General features: G+C 41.8%; 2 protein-coding genes across 2 annotated transcripts; one reads left to right on the forward strand and one right to left on the reverse strand.

Moving 5' to 3' along the window:
• The first annotated feature begins 738 nt into the window (after window positions 1-738).
• Window positions 739-8,245, forward strand: LOC106096339 (glyoxylate reductase/hydroxypyruvate reductase). The gene is made up of 4 exons (XM_013264038.2): window positions 739-1,191; window positions 3,021-3,352; window positions 3,425-3,550; window positions 8,058-8,245. Exons 1-4 carry the CDS (start codon window positions 785-787, stop codon window positions 8,174-8,176), a joined length of 984 nt encoding a protein of 327 aa, XP_013119492.2. The 5' UTR covers window positions 739-784; the 3' UTR covers window positions 8,177-8,245.
• LOC106096338 (intraflagellar transport protein 80 homolog) lies at window positions 8,239-20,063 on the reverse strand. Its single transcript, XM_013264037.2, has 8 exons — window positions 19,801-20,063; window positions 19,461-19,738; window positions 19,221-19,399; window positions 18,736-18,963; window positions 12,789-13,168; window positions 12,510-12,679; window positions 8,878-9,271; window positions 8,239-8,818 (listed from the first exon to the last, which is right to left on the reverse strand). Exons 1-8 carry the CDS (start codon window positions 19,992-19,994, stop codon window positions 8,242-8,244), a joined length of 2,400 nt encoding a protein of 799 aa, XP_013119491.2. The 5' UTR covers window positions 19,995-20,063; the 3' UTR covers window positions 8,239-8,241.
• Window positions 20,064-22,918: the final 2,855 nt, after the last annotated feature.

Below are 22,918 nucleotides of genomic sequence, written 5' to 3' on the forward strand. Positions count from 1 at the left end.
GCAGCAGCCCTTGCCGATGTGTACAACCGGCTGCCATGGAATTGTAATGGCAAGAGGTTCTAGTGAGATCGTTTGCAAAATTTAAAGGTCATAGGTTGCCCGGAAGTCGTTTGGAGGTCCCTTAAAATTGGTCACCTCGGTATTACAAAAAATTTCCCTAAACATGACGAGATATTGTAGAAAATTTGGAAACCGGACCACAAACAAAGGTTTGGCAGTCTCAACAAATTTTTGAAATACCGAGGTGCCTCAAATTTGGCGCCCTGAGAAAATTCGCCCGGACAACCTAGGCCCTTGAAATTTTGCACACGATTTTCTCGATTCTATCCCACAGTGCGGAGTTGAAAGAGCTCAGAGTCAACTTCGAACGGGAAATAGCAACCGTTTCGAAAATTAGGTCCAATGTATTGACAGATTCAGAAGTGCGCGCGGTGGCCATGAACAAAGTCCAGCTCCATGCATAAATTTTCCGACAATTGAGTTTTTTAAAAAAATCTGATGGTTTGCGTTTTATTTTTCAAAAAAATTTGTGTCCTTATTGGGAAACCCGATATGAAAAAATCAAAATCCTTATTTAAATGAAAATATTTCGTCAACATATTGTCTCTTTATTCACTCTTTATTCTTGTATCAATCAACCTCTTGCAAAAGCTTTTCTTGTCTGTTAAAAAGTTCCGGTGTATTAAACATTTGCTAAGCTTTTTCATTTATGAACTTTTCACTTATGTTGCAGCTCTGTCAAGTAGTTCTCGCATAGACTCGCGTCACCGCATACACCAGGAACATGTCATCTGCCGCTCGACGTTTATACAAAGTTCTTGTTACCCATCCCGAGGTGCCGCTGCCAGCTCTGGAATACCTACGTCAAAAAGGTTGTCAGACCATAGTATGTGAAAATGTTCCACCAGTGCGTTCGGATATTTTGCAAAAGGTGCTCGGAGTTGATGCCATTTTTTGGGCTTGCTATCAGCCTTTAAATGCAGAGATTTTGGACGCTGCCGGTAATCAGCTGAAGGCAGTCACCACCATGTCATCGGGCATAGATTATGTTGACGTGGGGGAATTTAAAAGGCGTCAAATGCCTTTGGGTCACACACCGGGAGTGGTGAAGAATGGAGTTGCAGATTTGGCCATTGGTTTAATGATTGCTGCAGGACGTTTCTTTCATGCCGGCCGGCAAGAGATCGAAAGGTAAGTGGAAATAAAAAGAAAAAAATATTGTTTACCAATGATCATTTGACAAAAGCGAACAGCTGTTGAAAGCTTTTTTTGCTAACACATGGAAAAAGCTTGGTTTGCATACAATTGGGAAATGTCAGATATTTAACCCTAAAATGTTTTTGGGGTTTCGTACACACTACAATGGGATGGTAGTCTACCAATCTGATGAATCAATTTATAAACCTTAAAAAAAATCCGTTTTTGAAGAATTTAAAATCATTGCAAGAAATCGTGCCATTTTTGAAGGAAAATTTGCCTGCGCCTTTTCTGTCATTTTTATTATATGAAAAAAAAAATAAAAAAAAAATAGTTTTCGGCTTCAGCAATTTGTGCCATTTTGAAAAAAAAAAATATTTTTTAAAAAAGTTTGATTATATTTTTCGCCTGAAACTCTTTCTGCTATTTCAAAAAAATTTTAAAATATTTTTTAAAGACTGAAGGAGAAACCACTGCGAATGGGTCATTAGAGGTTACGATGAGAATTCAGCCTATGGACTTGTTTATAAGGGAGACAGCGGAGAGGACTCTTTAAAGATTGTCGCAGCTTGACTTCATTCGTGGGTCACCAGCAAGACATATGTGCATATTGGATAGTATCATGGCGGTCTCTCAGCCGACTTCCAGATAGGAGTGGACGTGATGGATAAAGGACTGCATATAAAGTTACCTACCCTGTCAGAAAGGGCGGATTAGGTTTTCAGACATTAACGTTTTTACAGATGGATCGAAGATGGAGAATGGAATAGGGTGTGGTATCTATTGCAATGAACTCGATATCAATGTCTCTTTGCGGATGAGGGATGATTGCAGCATCTTTCAAGCAGAGATATATGTGTTGGCTGTAGCAGAGGAACTTGAGTGAGATTCAAAGTCCTGGGCCGCTGTCTGGAGTTACTGATGCGTCTACAGTAATGCCATACATTAACCCTATGATGGGTGCCGGGGCACAAGGACATAGAGGGAAATGAGAAAGTCGATGTACTTGCTAAGTCTGGAGTGAACCTCCCACTTTTCTCGGTTATGGATGTGTATCCTCCCAAAATGTGTATGGTCTCAAAGAGAGCTACAAAGAAACTTGGTTGAATCGCTTGAATGCAAGCGAAGGCTGTGAGCAAACAAAGTTGATGCGGGACGAACATTTGAAGCAGAAACTTGACGCTGTATTGTCAATGGAGAAAATGAATTTAAGTGTGGTTATTGGGATCATAACTAGGCACAATAAGCTAAGTAAACACATGTCTTGCATAGGCATTAGAGATTATGATATCTGCCGCTGATACCATGAAATAGACGCTATAGAGGACAGTTTTCATTTCCTATGTCAATGCCCTGTACTTTCTTTCAGGCACTAGGTAAACTCAGAGGCGTTAAAGTCCAGTCAAATACAAAGCCTTCATCGAAGCAGCAAAGTGTTACGAGAAAGTGCATAGAAGCCTGTCTTCCAGGCAGGTCTTACTGCTGAGAGAAAGGGAATAGTTCGCGAGCAATCACAATAGGCCATATGATGGTCTACGCGGATGTTAAGGGAAAAATCTTGGCGATGAAGGGTATATTATATTCGGCCCGACCGAACTAAGCCTGCTTTTACTTGTTATTGACTTTTTTAGGGCATTATCAAACCTGCTGCTGTTTTAGGGTTAATTTAAAGCTTAAACTCAAATAACATTTGCTTTTACATGTTTAACATCTAAAATGTTAACAGCAAAGCTCTTCCATTCAAACAAAATTCAATGCTAACATTACGAAAAAAGCATTGCCATTCATTCATTTCATGTTCATATATCCGTTATGTTTTAAAGCTCCCAATGGAAAACTGAACGCATTGATTGGCTTATGGGACAAGAGATTCGAGATTCCACTATTGGATTCTTGGGATTTGGAGGCATAGGCCAGGCAATAGCGAAGCGTCTACAATGTTGGGATGTGCGACAGATTATCTATCACACACGAAATCGTAAAGAAAATGATGGAGAATTTGCAGCTAAACATGTAACATTTGATGAATTGCTGAGGGAAAGTGATTTTCTGGTAGTTGCTTGTCCTTTAACTCCAGAAACCAAAGGGAAATTTGATGGCGGGGCTTTTGGTAAAATGAAAAATAATTGCGTCTTCGTTAATGTGGGAAGAGGAGGTAAGTAAATGTGGCATTTAACCAATTTGGCAATTAAGTCTGTTGATACGTTAATTGGTTGTTTTTTTTAAGGCATTGTGGATCAAGAGGCTTTATGCCAGGCCTTGAAGTGCGGGCAAATATTTTCAGCTGGACTGGATGTTATGACCCCAGAACCACTGCCAGCTGATCATCCTCTGCTGAAATTGCCAAATTGCGGTAAGTACAAAATAGGTAACTGTTATGAAATTTCTGTAGAAGGCGCGGAAATTTCAAATGGAATAGTAGGGATGATTGCATAATGGCAGAGAAACGTTCAAAAAACATTCATCCTATTACGTTGGACATGAGTGAGGATAGCATAATTTTTAATAAGGAAATCCAGCCAATTGTAGTAACACAATGGTACCAAGGAACGGATTCCATCATGTGAAGATATTGAACACGAAGTATAATGACGCCATTTTAGAGGATATTCATTTCGAGATAGAGTCTTTAGGAAGTTATACCATAGTAAAGAGACCGAATATACCGTGACACATCAAGACGATCTAGAGATGTCCGTCCGTCTGTCCGTCTTTCTGTTGAAATCACGCTACAGTCTTCTAAAATGGAGATATTCAGCTGAAACTTTGCGCAGATTTATTTTTTGTCCATAAGCAGGTTAAGTTCGAAGATGGGCTATATCGGACTATATCTTGATATAGCTGCCATATAGACCGATCCGGCGATTTAGGGTCTTAGGTCCATAAAAGCCACATTTATTATTCGATTTTGCTGAAATTTGAGACAGTGAGTTGTGTTGGGCCCTTCGACATCCTTCTTCAATTTGGCCCAGATCGGTCTAGATTTGGATATAGCTGCCATATAGACCGATCCGCCGATTTAGGATCTTAGGCCCATAAAAGCCACATTTATTATCCGATTTTGCTGAAATTTAGGACAGTGAGTTGTGTTGGGCCCTTTGACATATTTATTCAATTTGGCTCAGATCGGTTCAGATTTGAATATAGCTGCCATGTAGACCGATCCGTCGATTAGGCCCATAAAAGCCACATTTATTATTCGATTTTGCTGAAATTTGAGACAGTGAGTTGTGTTGGGCCCTTCGACATCCTTCTTCAATTTGGCCCAGATCGGTTCAGATTTGAATATAGCTGCCAAATAGACCGATCCGCCGATTTAGGGTCTTGGACCCATAAAAGCCACATTTATTATTCGATTTTGCTGAAATTTGGGAAAGTGAGTTGTGTTAGGCCCTTCGACATCCTTCTTCATTTTGGCCCAGATCGGTCTAGACTTGAATATAGCTGCCATATAGACCGATCCGCCGATTTAAGGTTTTGGGCCCATAAAAGGCGCATTCATTGTCCAATGTCGGCGGAATTTGGGACAGTGAGTTGTGTTGGGCCCTTCGACATCTTTATTCAATTTGGCCCAGATCGGTTCAGATTTGAATATAGCTGCCATATAGACCGATCCGCCGATGCAGGGTCTTAGGCCCATAAAAGCCACATTTATTATCCGATTTTGCTGAAATTTAGGACAGTGAGTTGTGTTGGGCCCTTCGACATCATTCGTCAATTTGGCCCAGATCGGTCTAGATTTGGATATAGCTGCCATATAGACCTATCCGCCGATTTAGGGTCTTGGGCCCATAAAAGCCACATTTATTATTCGATTTTGCTGAAATTTGGGACAGTGAGTTGTGTTAGGCCCTTCGACATCCTTCTTCATTTTGGCCCAGATCGGTCTAGACTTGAATATAGCTGCCATATAGACCGATCCGCCGATTTAAGGTTTTGGGCCCATAAAAGCCACATTTATTATCCGATTTTGCTGAAATTTGGGACAGTGTGTTGTGTTAGGCCCTTCGACATCCGTCTTCAATTTGGCCCAGATCGGTCCAGATTTGGATATAGCTGCCATATTGACCGATCCGCCGATTTAGGGTCTTGGGCCCATAAAAGCCACATTTATTGTTCAATTTTGCTGAAATTTGGGACAGTGAGTTGTGTTGGGCCCTTCGACATCCTTCTTCAATTTGGCCCAGATCGGTCCAGATTTGGATATAGCTGCCATATTGACCGATCCGCCGATTTAGGGTCTTGGGCCCATAAAAGCCACATTTATTGTTCGATTTTGCTGAAATTCGGGACAGTGACATCCTTCTTCAATTTGGCCCAGATCGGTCCAGATTTGGATATAGCTGCCATATTGACCGATCCGCCGATTTAGGGTCTTGGGCCCATAAAAGCCACATTTATTGTTGAATTTTGCTGAAATTTGGGACAGTGAGTTGTGTTGGGCCCTTCGACATCCTTCTTCAATTTGGCCCAGATCGGTCCAGATTTGGATATAGCTGCCATATTGACCGATCCGCCGATTTAGGGTCTTGGGCCCATAAAAGCCACATTTATTGTTCGATTTTGCTGAAATTCGGGACAGTGTGTTGCGTTGGGCCCTTCGATATATTTATTCAATTTGGCCCAGATCGGTTCAGATTTGAAGGTAGCTGCCATATAGACCGATGCGCCGATGCAGGGTCTTAGGCCCATAAAAGCCACATTTATTATCCGATTTTGCTGAAATTTGGGACAGTGTGTTGTGTTAGGCCCTTCGACATCCGTCTTCAATTTGGCCCAGATCGGTCCAGATTTGGATATAGCTGCCATATAGACCGATCCGCCGATTTAGGGTCTTGGGCCCATAAAAGCCACATTTATTGTTCGATTTTGCTGAAATTTGGGACAGTGAGTTAAGTTAGGCTCCTCAACATTCGTCCTCAATATGGCACAGATCGGTCCAGATTTGGATATAGCTGCCATATAGACCGATATCTCGATTTAGGATCTTAAGCCCACAAAAGGCACATTTATTGTCCGATTTTGCCAAAATTTAGGACAGTGAGTTGTGTTAGGCCCCTCAATATTCGTCCTCAATATGGCACAGATCGGTCCAGATTTGTATATAGCTGCCATATAGACCGATTTCTCGATTTAAGGTCTCATAAAAGGCACTTTTATTGTCCAATTTCGCCGAAATTTGGCACTGTTAGTTGCGTTAGGCCCTTCGACAAATTTCTTCAAATTGGCTCAGATCGGTCCAAATGTGGATATAGCTGCCATATAGACCGATATCTTGATTTAAGGTTTTAGCCCCATTAAAGGCGCATTTATTTCGCAGAAATTTGGGACAGTAAGTTGTGTGGGGCCTTCGATATCCTACTTCGATGTGGCTCAGATCGGTTCAGATATGGTATAGACTGATCTCTTAATTTAAGGTTTTGGCCCCATAAAAGGCACATTTATAATCCGATTTCGCTAAAATTTGACTCAGTGACTTATGTTAGGCTTTTCGATATCCGTGTCGTATATGGTTCATATCGGTCTATATTTGGATATATTGGGTTGCCCAAAAAGTAATTGCGAATTTTTCATATAGTCGGCGTTGACAAATTTTTTCACAGCTTGTGACTCTGTAATTGCATTCTTTCTTCTGTCAGTTATCAGCTGCTACTTTTAGCTTGCTTTAGAAAAAAAGTGTAAAAAAGTATATTTGATTAATGTTCATTCTAAGTTTTATTAAAAATGCATTTACTTTCTTTTAAAAAATCCGCAATTACTTTTTGGGCAACCATAGCTACCAAAAGGACCAATATTTTGCTCTGCAAAATCGAACAATGACTTGTACTTATGGGACCACTCAATATCCGTGCGAATTTGGTCCAAATCGGACTATATTTCGATAAAGCTGCTATGGGGGCATACATTATGCATTTTTCACCGGTTTATGACGCATTTTCACCGGTTTACATATGTAACCGAGGTGGTGGGTATCCAAAGTTGGGCCCGGCCGAACATAAAGCCGAACATTGGGCGGGCCTGTGTTTTCCATTCTTTTGTTTCTCAGAAAAATTTTAATATCTCGAGGCCGGGTTACTGGCCCAGCGCCCCTCATGGGTTTTTTGAGATTTCACATGTATCCCTTGGTGCGAGCCACTTGCTCCAAGATCAGACGCTCGCCTCCAGCAGCCCCAAACCTAAGAACAGACGCTGATATTGGCAATTAGTTACTTAAAGGCGCCATAAACTCGGCTTGTCATCTCAAGTATCATTGTCACTCAGTATGTAAGTAAGAGTCTGTGTTACCTGAGCCCTCACTACGGTCCTCCTTTCGAAATCGCTGACTTCCCGCGGCCGCATTTGCAGCTATACCGCATAAAAATAAAGCTTTTCACTATCCGCAGCCTGTGGATGCCCCCTGTATCTCTTAGCTAAGCTTCCCGTGATAACGATGTCGGGGCTCAAAGTTCACACAAGTCGGGGCTCAAAGTTCAAGCCTGTGTGGTGCTCATAGTTATTCCGTGTCGGCAGGGGAATGGATACAATCGGAATCCTTAAATATTTGTTCGACCATGCCAATTGTGGTGTTGGCCTAAGGTAATCTGATGCACTTCGGGCTCTCAAAGGTATCTTGAATATACCGGCGTATCTGAAGGGTATCGATTTATAATTTTAAAGAAGGAATGTGGAAATATGAGTTCATATCAGCAGGGGAGCCTGGGGCCATATGGGGACCGGATATCTGAAATTCCCGCTTTGATAGGTCCACAAAAAAGGGGGAACATCCCTTTAGTATTTAGTTTCCGTTTGAAACTATTGTATATTTTATTCGTTACTTAGAATTTTTTTCTATATGATGATACCTTTTTTTCCAATTTCAGTTATTATACCTCACCTGGGTACACAGACTATAAAAACTACCAACGAAATGGCCATGGTGGCTGCCAATAACATCATTAATGCTCTTGAGGGACAACCCATGGTATCTCCCGCATATTAAATGAAATTTTGTATAAGAAAATGTTTTTTCTATAATAAATGAAACGTCTGTTTTTTTTTACCAACTCAATCATCATTGTCTTTAACTGCTAAACTTAAAAATAAAGTATCCCATTCTTCACGATTCAAGGCATTCAGATATTTCCTACGCTGCTCCATTACCACATCCAAAAGTTCCGGCTCATGTTTTTGGGTTAACTCTAAGGCCTTACGCCAATTATGCATGCGCAGACACAGATTAACAGCTTCCCGATATTTTCGATTATGCAGCAAAATAGTCTCGGCTTCGATAAGTCTACCCAACATCAATGAGTTTTCAGCCATATATTCAGGGCTAGAGGGATCCAGAGTTTTAATATGCTGCAAATAACTGACCTTATCGATTTGTAAAGCTGCCGAATAGGCCTCCTCACTGATCTGCAATTGGTTTTTGCGTGTAGCCACAGCGGCCAGAGTGGCCCACAAATAGGCATTATGGGCCAAGCGACATATTTTCAACGATTGCTGCCATTGTCCCTCGGCCAGAGTGCAATGTAAAATTTCACAATACATATTGACGCTGATGGGCAGTAGGGCTCCAGAGCAACGAAAGGTGACAATGGAATCCTCGAAAGATTCTATGGCTATGTTTTTGCCAAACTCTCTAAAATGAAAAAACCATTCAATATAAAATAATGTCATCCATAATTGTTGCCAACTTACGTTGCATCTATTGTCACTGTGGTTAGTGCTATGATTGTTGGATCTGCTGCCCCCTCTCCTGGACAATACCATATACTATAACATGTATCATGTACACCAACCAAAATATTCGCTTCACTTGCCCACTTTACTGTGGTCACTTGGGTGCCAATTTTATAAATCTCCCCCGTTGTGGTGCCACTAACACCCATTATGTTACTGCGCTCATTATTGCTATTCAGATTTCTTGTCTCAGTGATGTAGAGTTCCCGATTGTTGTCAATCATTACCACAAATTGATCATCCACAGTGCCCGATCTGCACGCAGCAATTTCTGCTATTTGAGTTTTGGCCTTCAGCATAAATGGCTCATATTGTCGTGTAGCTCCAGGTATCAAATCAAAGATGTGCAATACTAAAAAGAAAAGGGAGAAAATTTTGTTAAGCAAATATGGCTCGGAACAACCATGGATTCAATTAAAAATTGAAGAAGGATGTCAAGTGGCCTTACACAACTTACTGTCCCAAGTTTTGGCAAAATCGGACAATAAATACGCCTTTCATGGGCCAAGACCTTAAATCGAGAGATCAGTCTATATGGCAGCTATATTCAAATCTGGACCGATATGAGCCAAATTCAAAAAGGATGTCGAATGCGCTCATTACCCCAAATTTCGGCGACATCGGACAATAAATGCGCCTTTTATGGGCTCAAGGCCTTGAATCGAGAGATAGGTCTGTATGACAGCTATATCCAAATCTAGACCGAACGGGGCCAAATTAATGAGGGATGTCGAGTGGCTTATTTCAACTCACTGTCCCAAATTTCGGCGACATCGGACAATAAATGCGCCTTTCATGGGCCTAAGGCCTTAAATCGAGGGATCAGTCTATATGGCAGCTATATCCAAATCTGGACAGATCGGGGTAAATTAAAGAGGGATGTCAAGTGGCGTTACACAACTTACTGTCCCAAATTTTGGCAAAATCGGATAATAAATGCGCCTTTTATGGGCCCAAGAACTTAAATCGAGAGATCGGTCTATATGGCAGCTTTATTCAAATCTAGACCGATCTGAGCCAAATTGAAGAAGAATGTCGAATGCCCTAACATAACTAATTTTCTTAATTTTCGGCGACATAGGACAATAAATGCGCCTTTTATGGGCATAAACCCCAAAATCGAGAGATCGGTCTATATAGCAGCTTTATCCAAATCTGGACCGATCTGAGCCAAATTGAAGAAGAATGTCGAATGCCCTAACATAACGAATTTTCTTAATTTTCGGCGACATAGGACAATAAATGCGCCTTTTATGGGCCCAAGACTTTAAATCGAGAGATCGGTCTATATGGCAGCTATATCCAAATCTGGACCGATCTGGCCCAGATTGAAGAAGGATATCGAAGGCCTTACACATCTCTTAGTCCTAAATTTCAGCAAAATCGGATAATAAATGTTGCTGTTATGGGCCTAAGACCATGCAGGCGTGGTGAGTAGTGTTCTAAGAGTGCCCTATAGCCCCAAACATATTAGGGTGTCGTCCAAATGTTGCCCTGTGGCTAGTGTAAGCAGAGTGCCCTCTTGCCTCTTACCTTTGTGATCGCGAGTGAATAGTGTCGTACATTATTGTGTCCCTCCTTGCCGCAACGCTAGAAATACCACTTTTATCAACGGTGTGCCCTTTTTCGCCTCCTCGTGCCGTCACGTAGTGGACTCCAATAGTGACATGTACAAGGGTGTGCCTCCTAGTCACCAACCCGCGAAAAGTGCCGTGTAAAGGAGTTAGCCTCCACCACTTCCACTCCACCACTTCCACTCCACCACTTCCACTCCACCACTTCCACTCCACCACTTCCACTCCACCACTTCCACTCCACCACTTCCACTCCACCACTTCCACTCCACCACTTCCACTCCACCACTTCCACTCCACCACTTCCACTTAATCACTTCTACTCCACCACTTCCACTCCACCACTTCAAATCCACCACTTCCACTCCACCACTTCGACTCCACCACTTCCACTCCACCACTTCCACTCCACCACTTCCACTCCATCACTTCCACTCCACCACTTCCACTCCACCACTTCCACTCCACCACATCCACTCCACCACTTCCACTCCACCACTTCCACTCCACCACTTCCACTCCACCACTTCCACTCCACCACTTCCTCTCCACCACTTCCACTCCACCACTTCCACTCCACCACTTCGACTCCACCACTTCGACTCCACCACTTCGACTCCACCACTTCGACTCCACCACTTCCACTCCACCACTTCCACTCCACCACTTCCACTCCACCACTTCCACTCCACCACTTCCACTCCACCACTTCCACTCCACCACTTCCACTCCACCACTTCCACTCCACCACTTCCACTCCACCACTTCCACTCCACCACTTCCACTCCACCACTTCCACTCCACCACTTCCACTCCACCACTTCCACTCCACCACTTCCACTCCACCACTTCCACTCCACCACTTCCACTCCACCACTTCCACTCCACCACTTCCACTCCACCACTTCCACTCCACCACTTCCACTCCACCACTTCCACTCCACCACTTCCACTCCACCACTTCCACTCCACCACTTCCACTCCACCACTTCCACTCCACCACTTCCACTCCACCACTTCCACTCCACCACTTCCACTCCACCACTTCCACTCCACCACTTCCACTCCACCACTTCGACTCCACCACTTCGACTCCACCACTTCCACTACACCACTTCCACTCCACCACTTCCACTCCACCACTTCCACTCCACCACTTCCACTCCACCACTTCCACTCCACCACTTCCACTCCACCACTTCCACTCCACCACATCCACTCCACCACTTCCACTCCACCACTTCCACTCCACCACTTCCACTCCACCACTTCCACTCCACCACTTCCACTCCACCACATCCACTCCACCACTTCCACTCCACCACTTCCACTCCACCACTTCCACTCCACCACTTCCACTCCACCACTTCCACTCCACCACTTCCACTCCACCACTTCCTCTCCACCACTTCCTCTCCACCACTTCCACTTCACCACTTCCACTCCACCACTTCCACTCCGCCACTTCCATTCCACCACTTCCACTCCACCACTTCCACTCCACCAAACACCACTTTTTATCAACGGAGTGCCCTCTCTCGCCTCCTCGTGCCGTCAGCTGGTGAACCGGAACAACGCCGTGTACTAGGGTGCGCTCACATATAGTGACATACAATAGGGTAGGCCTCCTCGCAATTCTCTTGCTCGCCCGAACCCATAAGTGCCCTCTCTCGCCTCCCCGTACCGTTGCCCTATGAACCGGAACAGTGCCCAGTATTAAAGCATGCTTCCGTGTCACCTACCGGCTGTCGAACCCCAGTGCCCAACTGTGTATTAGGGTGTGCCCACCCTACCCTCTAAGCCCCTCAGCGACCGTTCTCCCGAAACACACCCCAAACTAACTACCTTTATGACTCCATCAAGCCAATAAAATATACAAAACTAAATTCAAAAACGTTTCCCTCTCTCTCAGTCCCTGGTCAAACAAAGTTCTGGGATGAACCTTGCTCCCGGTGAGCTGATCCCCATTACCCAGAGGTTACTTTTCATTACACCTTTTACAACTAATTTACTTACCCATTGTATCAGAATTATCTCTTACTACCAATGTGTCCAATCCCAGCGATATACTACGCCAGTTTAGTAAAGGAATCTGGGCCTGACTTCCAGGATAACGGGGATTCAAATGAAGGCGCCCTGTATAGGTGTAAACCCAAATTGAAGTTGAATCAAGGACCATGAAAAATCTGAAAAATGTTAAGAAATAAAAAAAAAATGTTTTATAAAATTTAAAAGCTTAAATTTTTAGTTTAAATTTTTTTTTAAGGAATCCAGCGGGAAAATTAGTTCACTTACTTCTTTCCCACCTGTATGACCCTTACATCCGTCCTGCCATCAATAATTATCGGTGTGTTAATGTACTTCTCATTGTAAATATGAATCTGATTGGAGGTGGCCACTATGAGATGACCATAACCCAAGGCAAAGTTGATAATGCGATCAGTAAAATCCAAAACATCGCTGCTGCCATTGACTATATCCTCCAATCTTAGGGATTTGCGACCCGTGGTGGTGGCTTTCAAGTTTCGGGAGATTAGCTGCTTTTGTACAATATAACCAACTATGAGTTGACCCGTTGAAGTGCCACAAGCCACTTGGGTGCCGTCTGAGGACCAGGACAGAACATGAAATGAGCCCACCACGGGTTCATTAAAGCGGGCAGTGCTGTAGGACCACTGCAAAAGAATAAGAGAATATTTTACAAAAATATATATTTATAGCCACCGTAGCGCAGAGGTTAGCATGTCCGACTGGCTGCGAAACATGGCGAGAACGTCAGAAAAAATTTTCAGCGCTGATTATCCCTTCCTAATGCTGGCGACATTTGTGAGGTACTGTACCATATCTACCTTTGTCTCCCTCTATTTCTTTGTTCAAGGTGACCTATCTATTCAAATGATTAATATCCCCCAATAGATGGCGCTGAATTTATTAAAACAGAAAAAATTTTCAGCGGTGATTATCCCTTCCTAATGCTGGCGACATTTGTGAGGTACTGTACCATGTCTACCTCTGTCTCCCTCTTTTTCTTTGTTCAAGGTGACATATCAATTCAAATGATTAATATCCCCCAATAGATGGCGCTGAATTTATTGAAACAGAAAACACTTTCAGCGGTGATTATCCCTTTCTAATGCTGGCGACATTTGTGAGGTACTGTACCATGTCTACCTTTGTCTCCCTCTATTTCTTTGTTCAAGGTGACCTATCTATTCAAATGATTAATATCCCCCAATAGATGGCGCTGAATTTATTAAAACAGAAAAAATTTTCAGCGGTGATTATCCTTTCCTAATGCTGACGACATTTGTGAGGTACTGTACCATGTCTACCTTTGTCTCCCTCTATTTATTTGTTCAAGGTGACATATCTATGCAAATGATTAATATCCCCCAATAGATGGCGCTGAATTTAATGAAACAGAAAAAATTTTCAGCGGTGATTATCCCTTCCTAATGCTGGCGACATTTGTGAGGTACTGTACCATGTCTACCTTTGGCTCCCTCTATTTCTTTGTTCAAGGTGACATATCAATTCAAATGATTAATATCCCCCAATAGATGGCGTTGAATTTATTAAAACAGAAAAAATTTTCAGCGGTGATTATCCCTTCCTAATGCTGGCGATATTTGTGAGGTACTGTACCATGTCTACTTTTGTCTCCCCTATTTCTATGTTCAAGGTGACATATCTATTATAATGATTAATATCCCCCAATAGATGGCGCTGAATTTAATGAAACAGAAAAAATTTTCAGCGGTGATTATCCCTTCCTAATGCTGTCGACATTTGTGAGGTACTGTACCATGTCTACCTTTGTCTCCCCCTATTTCTATGTTCAAGGTGACATACCTATTCAAATGATTAATATCCCCAATAGATGGCGCTGAATTTATTGCTAATGATGGTCTCTGTGGATTCCCTGCACATTGCCATCATTTTGTTTATTTTTGAATTCAGTCGACTTTCCACTTTTGTCGGCCTCTCAAGTAGCGCATGGGTAGTTTTGTTCGGAAATGACACTGAAGGCCCGGGTTCGAATTTTTGCATAAATTTCAGAAATAGTTTTCTGCAGTGGTTATCCTTTTAATAATAGTTACGACAGTTGTAAATAATTAAGCCATGTAAAACTTCAGTACAAAAACTAAGAGCTTATCGGCACACCACTTGGACTCAACTGAAAAAAGGAATCTTCCTCATGTTGAGATAAAATTTCAATGTAATCCGCTTTACTACGCTTTCGCTTTCAAAATGCTGACAAAATTTCACTTATGTAATGTATCCAACGTAGCGCAGAGGTTAGGATATCCGCCTATGAGACTGCACTGCCTGGGTTCGAATCTAGGCGAGACCATCAGTAAAAATTTTCAGCGGTGGTTTGCCCCTCTCAAAACTTCTCACCAAAGAGGTGTCGTAGTACGGCACGCCGTTCGGACTCGACTTTAAAAAGGAGCTTAAAGCTTGAATCGGACTGCACTCACTGATATGTGGAAAATTTGACTCCATCAAAAATTTTAAAATTGCATGGAAAATCCAATCAAAATAGAATTTTCATTTTGGCAGCTTTAAAAAGGCTATATCTCCTAAACTATGCGTCATAGAGAGAAATGAGCCTTAATTCGTGACTCCATCAAAAATTTCAAAATTTCATGGAAAATCCATCAAAAATCTAATTTTCACTTTGCCAGCTTTAAAATGGCTATATCTCCTAAACTATGCGTCGTAGAAAGAAATGAGCCTTAATTCGTGACTCCATCAAAAATGTCAAAATTTCATGGAAAACCCATCAAAAATCTAATTTTCACTTTGCCAGCTTAAAAATGGCTATATCTCCTAAACTATGCGTCGTAAAGGAAATGGGCCTAAATTCGTGACTCCATCAAAAATTTCAAAATTTCATGTTCATGAGCAAAATTTGCATTTGCAATGTATCCTAGTCTCCAATATCTCTGATTCTGTGTTCGTTTGTTGCGTCTTCCTTCTAACCATTTAACACAAACTTCGATGTTCGTAGTCGACTAAAAAAAATAAATTTCTTTTAATTCCCAAACAGCCATTATCGGTCAATTAGGATACTTGTGTTAGTGTTAGAAACAGAACCTCCTTCCAGATCATGGGACCCAAAATTAAACGTCTTACTCGTATTTTTCTCCCGAATACCTTTCTGTTATCTTAAATTCCATACTGTTTTGTTCGGTGAATATGTCTGTTATGGCAGGTTTCGAGATTTGGGCAGCCACACAGATACTATGGTTCGAAATTTTCTATCCGGTTCGTATTTTACTCCGAAAAATCTTTCATTTGAGTCTCATTACGATATGACCGGTCAATCAGTTTGTTTGAGGCGTTGTTCGCGGTGCTTGTTATTGGGTGGGGCAGCCCCAGACACTCGATGCCAAAAGTGAATATTGATTCCTAGCTCTACTCCCAAATATCTTTCTTTTGAGCCCCATATGGTTACATATTAACAGACCATATGCCCGTCTTGGGGGTCTTTTTGGGGCGGGGCAGACCTCTGGGTACATCGACCAAATCTGGGGCAGCCCCAGACTCTGTCTAATACCTTTCATTTGATATCCAAATTGTTCAGATCAGTTCCCATATGCCCGTCTTGGGCGTCTTTTTGGGATGGGGCAGACCCCTGGGTACATCGACCAAATCTGGGGCAGCCCCAGACTCTCTCTAATACCTTTCATTTGATAGTCAAATTGTTCCGATCCCTTTTAATTTTGGATGGTGTTTTCGTGGTAAGGAGAGAAGGTCCACCCCCTTTAGATATCAAAAAACTATATAGCCGATAGTTCCTTCCAGCGCATCTTTGTAGTCGACTTCCGAATACCTTTCATTTGACTCCTATATTGTCATGATTGTCCAATATGGCCATTTTTTTTTCTGTCAGCCAACACGCAGGGGATGTTCCCTATGTATGCAGTGCATTGCGTTAGCGAGAGGAAATTAGGGGAAATTGGAGGGGGGGAAAAGGGTGTAGTGCTTATTGACATTTGTCTTAAATCTTTCGATGTCAAAGTGGGTGGGAAAAACATCAGCCGGAAGTCGATTCTACATACAAACGGTTCGGGCAAAATAAGAATACTCTCTATAATGCATTGTACGGTCCATTGGCCAATCAATTACAAACGGGTGTGAGTTCCTGGAATCTCTAGTATCCCTGACATACATCCTTACATCAGGAATAAGAAGACGAACACACACCATGAAAGTGCCGATAGAACAGCGCCATAAAACCCACATGCGACGATAAAGAAGGGGGACAATAGAGTTTGATACCTCACTGTCCCCAATCAACGCCATCGCTCTCTTCAGTACACGGTCCAGTAGCTCCAGGGATGATTTTGAAGCTCCAGCCCATACATGTGAGCTGTACTCCATATTCGGCCTAATGAAAGTGGTGAAGATGTTAAGAAGATCCGACAGAGTGAAGTAATTCTTACACCGCTTAAGGAAGCCTAAACACTTGAATGCTTCTTTCGACACTTCGAAAGCCCAACGGACATCACTTTGTATTTTCATGCCCAGAACATTAAGAGCTTCTGATTGCTCAACATCTACACCGTTGATAGACAAAGATGATCGTAATGGGTCAGCGAATCGTTTGTGTGACAGCACCGAGTCTTCCATGCATTAAAATCTACTCGATTCTTAGAAATGACCAGCAAATCCTGGCAGAGTGTATCGTCCATAACCCGCCTCTTGTCCTCAATCTCTCGAAGACTCGGCCTATGGTCGAATGAGTACGAATGACAGAGATTACTGTCATCCGCAAATGAGTAGATCGGATTCCATGTCTTACCGAACAGATCGTTGATGAAAAAAAAAGAAAAGGAGAAAGAATAGAGCCCTGGGGTACACCTGCCGTCAATTTTATGCTCATTGGATGAGAACCCATCTATAACGACTCGAATAATGCGATCTCTGAGAAAGGTCGAAATAAATCGAACGAAGCCATTACCAAAACCAAATGCGACAAGCTTTGATAGTAGTGCACCGTGCCAGACCCTATCAAATGCCTTGGAGATATCCAGAGCCACAACCTTACTCTCACCAAACTGGTGGATTGAGCGACACCAACGTTCTGACAGAAGTGCCATGAGGTTACCCGTAGAGCGATTTCTACGGAACCCATACTTTTGGTCACTAAGAAGGCCATTTGACTCTAAATACCGCACAAGATGGTGGTTAACCGTGCTCTCCATGACCCTGGAGAGAGCGGAGCATATCGCAATTAGCCGATAATTCGCAGGGTTGTTTGCCTCACCCTTCTTGTGTATTGGCTGAACGTTCGCTACCTTCCAACGCGCTGGGACGACTCCCGCACGGTAGGCAAGGTTGAGAAGGTTGCGTAATGGACGAGCGAGCGTCGAAGAATACTTGCGTAAGACAAGTGATGATATGCCATTCGGGCCCGGGGAATTATTTACGATTCTTGAGAACCCTTTTAACTCCACGAGTTCGAAAATAAATTTGGAGCATGACACCAGATACATTTTCGATTGAGGGGAGTGGTTGATTGCTATCCGGCAGAGAAGAGTTCCTTGCAAATATATCAGCCAACAGGGTAGCTTTATCAACCGGGTCAGTGAACGTTTGATCATCCTTTACAAGAGTTGGAATAGATGAAGAACTACCCCTTACTCTTTTCACGAACGACCATTTTGAGGGGTTTTGGGATCGAAGCGGCCCCCTAGGTACTTGAACCCAATTTTTATACCACCCACCATAGTATAGAGGTATACTAATTTCGTCATTATGTTTGTAACTCCTCGAAATATTCGTCTAAGACCCCATTAAGTATTTATTTTCTTGATCGTCATAACATTTTAAGTCGATCCAACCCGTCCGTCTGTCGGTCGAAAGCACGCTAACTTTCGAAGGAGTTAAGCTCGCCGTTTGCAATTTTGCTCAAATACTTCTTACTAGTGTAGGTCGGTTGGGATTGTAAATGGGCCATATCGGTTCATGTTTTGATATAGCTGTCATATAAACCGATCTGGGGTCTTGACTTCTTGAGCCTCTAGAGGGCGCGATTCCTAACCGATTTGGCTTAAATTTTGCATGACGTATTTCGTTATGACTTCAAATAACTGTGCTGAGTGTGGTTCAAATCGGTCTATTAACCTGATACAGCTGCCGTATAAACCGATCTTGAGTCTTAAGCCTCTAGAGCCTCTAGAGGGTGCAATTCAAAAGGAGCTTTTACTCGTTTTACCCTTTATTTACTTACCCCTGCTGTGGAGCACAACTTTAACATATTGAAGGTGCTGACCAAGAGAACATCCTTCTCCGGATTGAATGCCACTGCCGTAATGGCAAATTCTTCAGTTGAACTTGTAAATAGGTTGGCTCCTTGGGCATCCCATATCTTAAAACGATAATCTTCTCCACCCGAAGCTATTATGTTAGACTGTGAAGACCAGCTGAGGGATAAGACCAAACCATCATGGGCGCGCCACTATAACATTAGAATAAAAGAAAGAACAATTTTTAAAAAAATCTTTATAAAGGTTTGTAGATGTCACTTATATTCAAAAATTTCAACACTTCATTTCATTAGGACATTTGCTCAATTCTCGATTTTTGTAAGATTTTTAAAAATTTCTATATTTGGACTAAAATTTTTGTCAAATTAAAAATTTAAAATTTTTTTTTTTTAATTTTTTAATTTTTTCTAAGTAGTTTCACATACATTTTCTTTATTTTTACACTCACCCTTATCAATTTACTATTGGCCGCCAGGGGTTTCACCGAGATATGGCCACCTTGACAAAACACTATGGAGGTTGAATTGGGAGCCCATCTGGCACAACGTATGGGTTCATCGCTTTGGATGACAGTGGAACGCAACATGCCAGATCTGGACCAAATTTTTATAACACCATCCTCCCCAGCTGCAAAAAGTTATAAAAAAATAAACAATTCTAATTTCCTTTGCTCTTCTCCTCCATTCACCCGTTAATAAGCCAGCACCATCTGGACTCCATCTACCCGATGAAATAGCCGCTGTGTGGGCCGATATGCTGCGCTCTACACGAGAACTTTTATTCAAAATTATAAAACGGCCATCGTTGCTGCATATCAATAGGGTGTCGCTGCCCTTGCCACCACCGCTGCTGCGGCCACCCAACAGCAGCCAATGCAAGTCGGTGGGAATGAAATCGTCCGGCAGCTTGGCCACTTCCACCGAGTCTCGGGTGGCAGAGCTCCATTTGAAAATTTGATGGTCATCACTGGAATTGTTTCAAAAATATCTTTTTCTACGCTATTTGACCACAAATAAAAGTTTTCTCACCTCACAAAGTATATCTCATCATTGCTGCTCCAATCCACACAACTCAGGGGTAAATTATCCAATGTCTTATCCTGGTTTTTATCTTGCTTTCCATTGCTGTTGTTGTTCTTTGAATTGTTGGTGCTTATCTTCAATGCATAATCCCCATTGATATTGGTTGAAGTCTTTTTGCAAATGTGGGTTTTTAGTTGCATTTTATAAACGTTTTTACTTCCAAAATGGATTTTTCTTCCCCAATATTGAAAAGGACACCCTTAAATGAGTTTCAGTTTACCTTTTGCATTGCCATGGCAACCCAGTAATGAATGACAATGAAAATACAAACACCTGCTGCATTTGAGACTGCAAACACAGGGTTGGCTTTTGCCATTGTGGATAAGAGGTTAGTTTGGTGTTTCTAGGACCTGGCGTGAGAGGTCGCTTTTTTATAAAATACAGTAATTCAAACGACAAGCCACATTTAGCGCTAATTTTCCCATGAAAATTTCATTAAGAAAAAAGGAGCAAACTTTTTACCGTCCGATTCAAGTTTAAGTCCAATGATAAGGGGGCCTCCTTTTTATAGCCAAGTCCGGACGGCGTGCCATAGTGCGACACCTCTTTGAGGAGAAGTTTTTGGGAAGGGAAACCGCTGAAAATATACATCTACATCCACCACCTTGGCTATATACATTAAAGGCATTTCGTCAAAATCCGGTAAAATAATACAACATCTTTGGACATATAGCAGATATATCGAAACAAGGTACTTCAGCAGACTCAGTGGAACCTCGAGGGGTCCAACAGAACACACTGTACCAAATTTCACCTAAATCGGGTACTAAATGGGCCATTAATGGGTTCAAGATCGTAAGTCGAGAATTCCGGCCTGTATGACAGTACCATGCAGGGAAAGTGAAAAATGAATGTCGCTTGACAAACAGTATGCTACTTCCAAATGTCTTCATATGAAACATATATGATCTTTGTTGGATTATGTGGTCGATCGAAGGGCCATTTTAGTCTGCATGTTAGATGTACTACATTCTTAAAATCCTTTATTTAAGCCCCTCGGGGATTTTGGGAGTGGGACGTCCCCGCTAACATTTTGCTTCGAACATGGATATTTGCGTTCTCTACTTGCTTTTCTTCGAATCCTGGCGAGACCATCAGAAGAAACAAAAAATTTCAGCGGTGGTTTTCCCCTCCTAATGTGGCTATAAAAAGGAGGACCTTATCATTGAGCTTAAATTTGAATCGGACTGCACTCATTGATATGTGAAGAGTTTGCCCCTGTTCCTTAGTAGAATGTTCATGGGCAAAATTTGCATTTTACTTGCTTTTATTTGAGCCACATATTAACATGGTCAGTAAATATGTCAGATTTGATTTCAGATTAGGGTAGCTTGACCTTTTAACCCGAAAGTGGATATCACGCTCGCACTCTACTCCCAAATAACTATCATTTGAGCCTTATTTCGCCGTGGTCGGTATATATGTATGTCTGGTTTAGAGGAGTTTATGGGCTGAGGCAGATATCTGGGCAGATATCAGATTCGTGGAGTACCTTCAAATACACTTATTTGAGCCTCTTATTGTCGGCAAATATATCCAGTTTGGATGGTGTTAAGGGATTAGGACGGCTACTCCCAAAACACTAGGTCCCTTATTTGGAACACCAAATTTTCTACTCTCAAATATCTTTCAAAGGCCAAAATTTCATCCAAAGCGGCAAAAATTGCGCCCCCTAGAGACTCAAGAAGTCAAGATCCGATATCGATTTATATGGCAGCTATATCCGATAATATACCGATTTGGACCATTCTTGGCACAGTTATTGGAAACCAGAACAGAACATCTCATGCGAAATTTCAGCCAAATCGGATAACAATTGCGCCTTCCAATAAAATCCGTCCAAAAAATGGATTTTTTCCCTAGGAAACCTTAAAATGACCATATCTCCTTAACTAAGACCCGTAGAGCAAAAGTAAGGTTAATTCGTGATTACTTCCAAAAATTTGAAAAATAAATAAAAACTGGCCAAAAAATGGATTTTTCCCTAGCAAAACTTAAAATGCCCATATCTCCTTAACTAAGACTCGTAGCGCAAAAGTAAGGTTAATTCGTGATTACTTCCAAAAATTTGAAAAATAAATAAAAACTGGCCAAAACATGGATTTTTCCCTAGCAAAACTTAAAATGCCCATATCTTCTTAACTAAGCATCGTAGAGAAAAAGTAAGGTAATCACGAATTAACCTTACTTTTTCTCTACGAAGCTTCCAAAAATTGGAAAAATTAATGAAGACTGGCCAATAATTGGATTTTCCCTTGCAAAGCTTAAAATGGCCATATCTCGTTAACTAAGCCTCGTAGAGCAAAAGTAAGGTTAATTCGTGATCACTCCCAAAAATTCGAAAAATTAATGAAGACCGGATAAAAAGTGGATTTTTTTCCCTAGGCAAACAAAAAATGGCCAGATCTCTTTAACTAAGCCTCGTAGAGCAAAAGTAAGATTAATTCTTAAATACTTCCAAAATTTCGAAAAATTAATGAAAATCGGCCAAAAAATCGATTTTTCCCTAGGAAAATTTAAAAAGGCCATATCTCCTTAACTAAGCCTCGTAGAGTAAAAGTAAGGTTAATTCGTTATCACTTGCAAAAATTCGGAAAATTAATGAAAACCGGCCAAACAATTAATTGTTCCCTAGGAAAACTTAAAAAGGCCATATCTCCTTAACTAAGCTTCGTAGAGCAAAAGTAAGGTTAATTAGTGATCACTTCCAAAAATTCGAAAAATTAATGAAAACTGGCCACAAAATGGATTTTTCCCTAGCAAAACTTAAAATGGCCATATCTCCTTAACTAAGCCTCGTAGAGCAAAAGTAAGGTTAATTCGTGATCACTTCCAAAAATTCGAAAAATTAACGAAAACCGGCTAAAAAATAGATTTTTCAGCATATAAGGCTCAAATGACAGGTTCTTGAGAGAAGAGCTTCAATATAATATCGACATTGGTGCGAAATATCTCAAAAGTCGAACCAGCACTCCCAAACAAGTCGTATTTCCCTACCATGCCAGTATATGGCTCAGATAAAATAAGAGAGTGATAGAGGTCAGAGCGGGCCCTTGCCATCTAG

The sequence above is a fragment of the Stomoxys calcitrans genome, chromosome 3 (genome assembly GCF_963082655.1).
Source record: "Stomoxys calcitrans chromosome 3, idStoCalc2.1, whole genome shotgun sequence".
Taxonomy (NCBI): Eukaryota; Metazoa; Arthropoda; class Insecta; order Diptera; family Muscidae; genus Stomoxys; species Stomoxys calcitrans.

Bases quoted from the DNA above. Each gene is read 5' to 3' on its own strand.
- LOC106096339 (XM_013264038.2), top strand. From the start codon at position 785: ATGTCATCTGCCGCTCGACGTTTATACAAAGTTCTTGTTACCCATCCC. The intron at 1,192-3,020 runs GTAAGTGGAAAT...TATGTTTTAAAG, and splicing joins GGCCGGCAAGAGATCGAAAG to CTCCCAATGGAAAACTGAAC. The intron at 3,551-8,057 runs GTAAGTACAAAA...TTCCAATTTCAG, and splicing joins GCTGAAATTGCCAAATTGCG to TTATTATACCTCACCTGGGT.
- LOC106096338 (XM_013264037.2), bottom strand. From the start codon at position 19,994: ATGCAACTAAAAACCCACATTTGCAAAAAGACTTCAACCAATATCAAT. The intron at 12,680-12,788 runs GTAAGTGAACTA...AACATTTTTCAG, and splicing joins GTCATACAGGTGGGAAAGAA to ATTTTTCATGGTCCTTGATT. The intron at 9,272-12,509 runs GTAAGTAAATTA...TTTTCTTTTTAG, and splicing joins AGATAATTCTGATACAATGG to TATTGCACATCTTTGATTTG.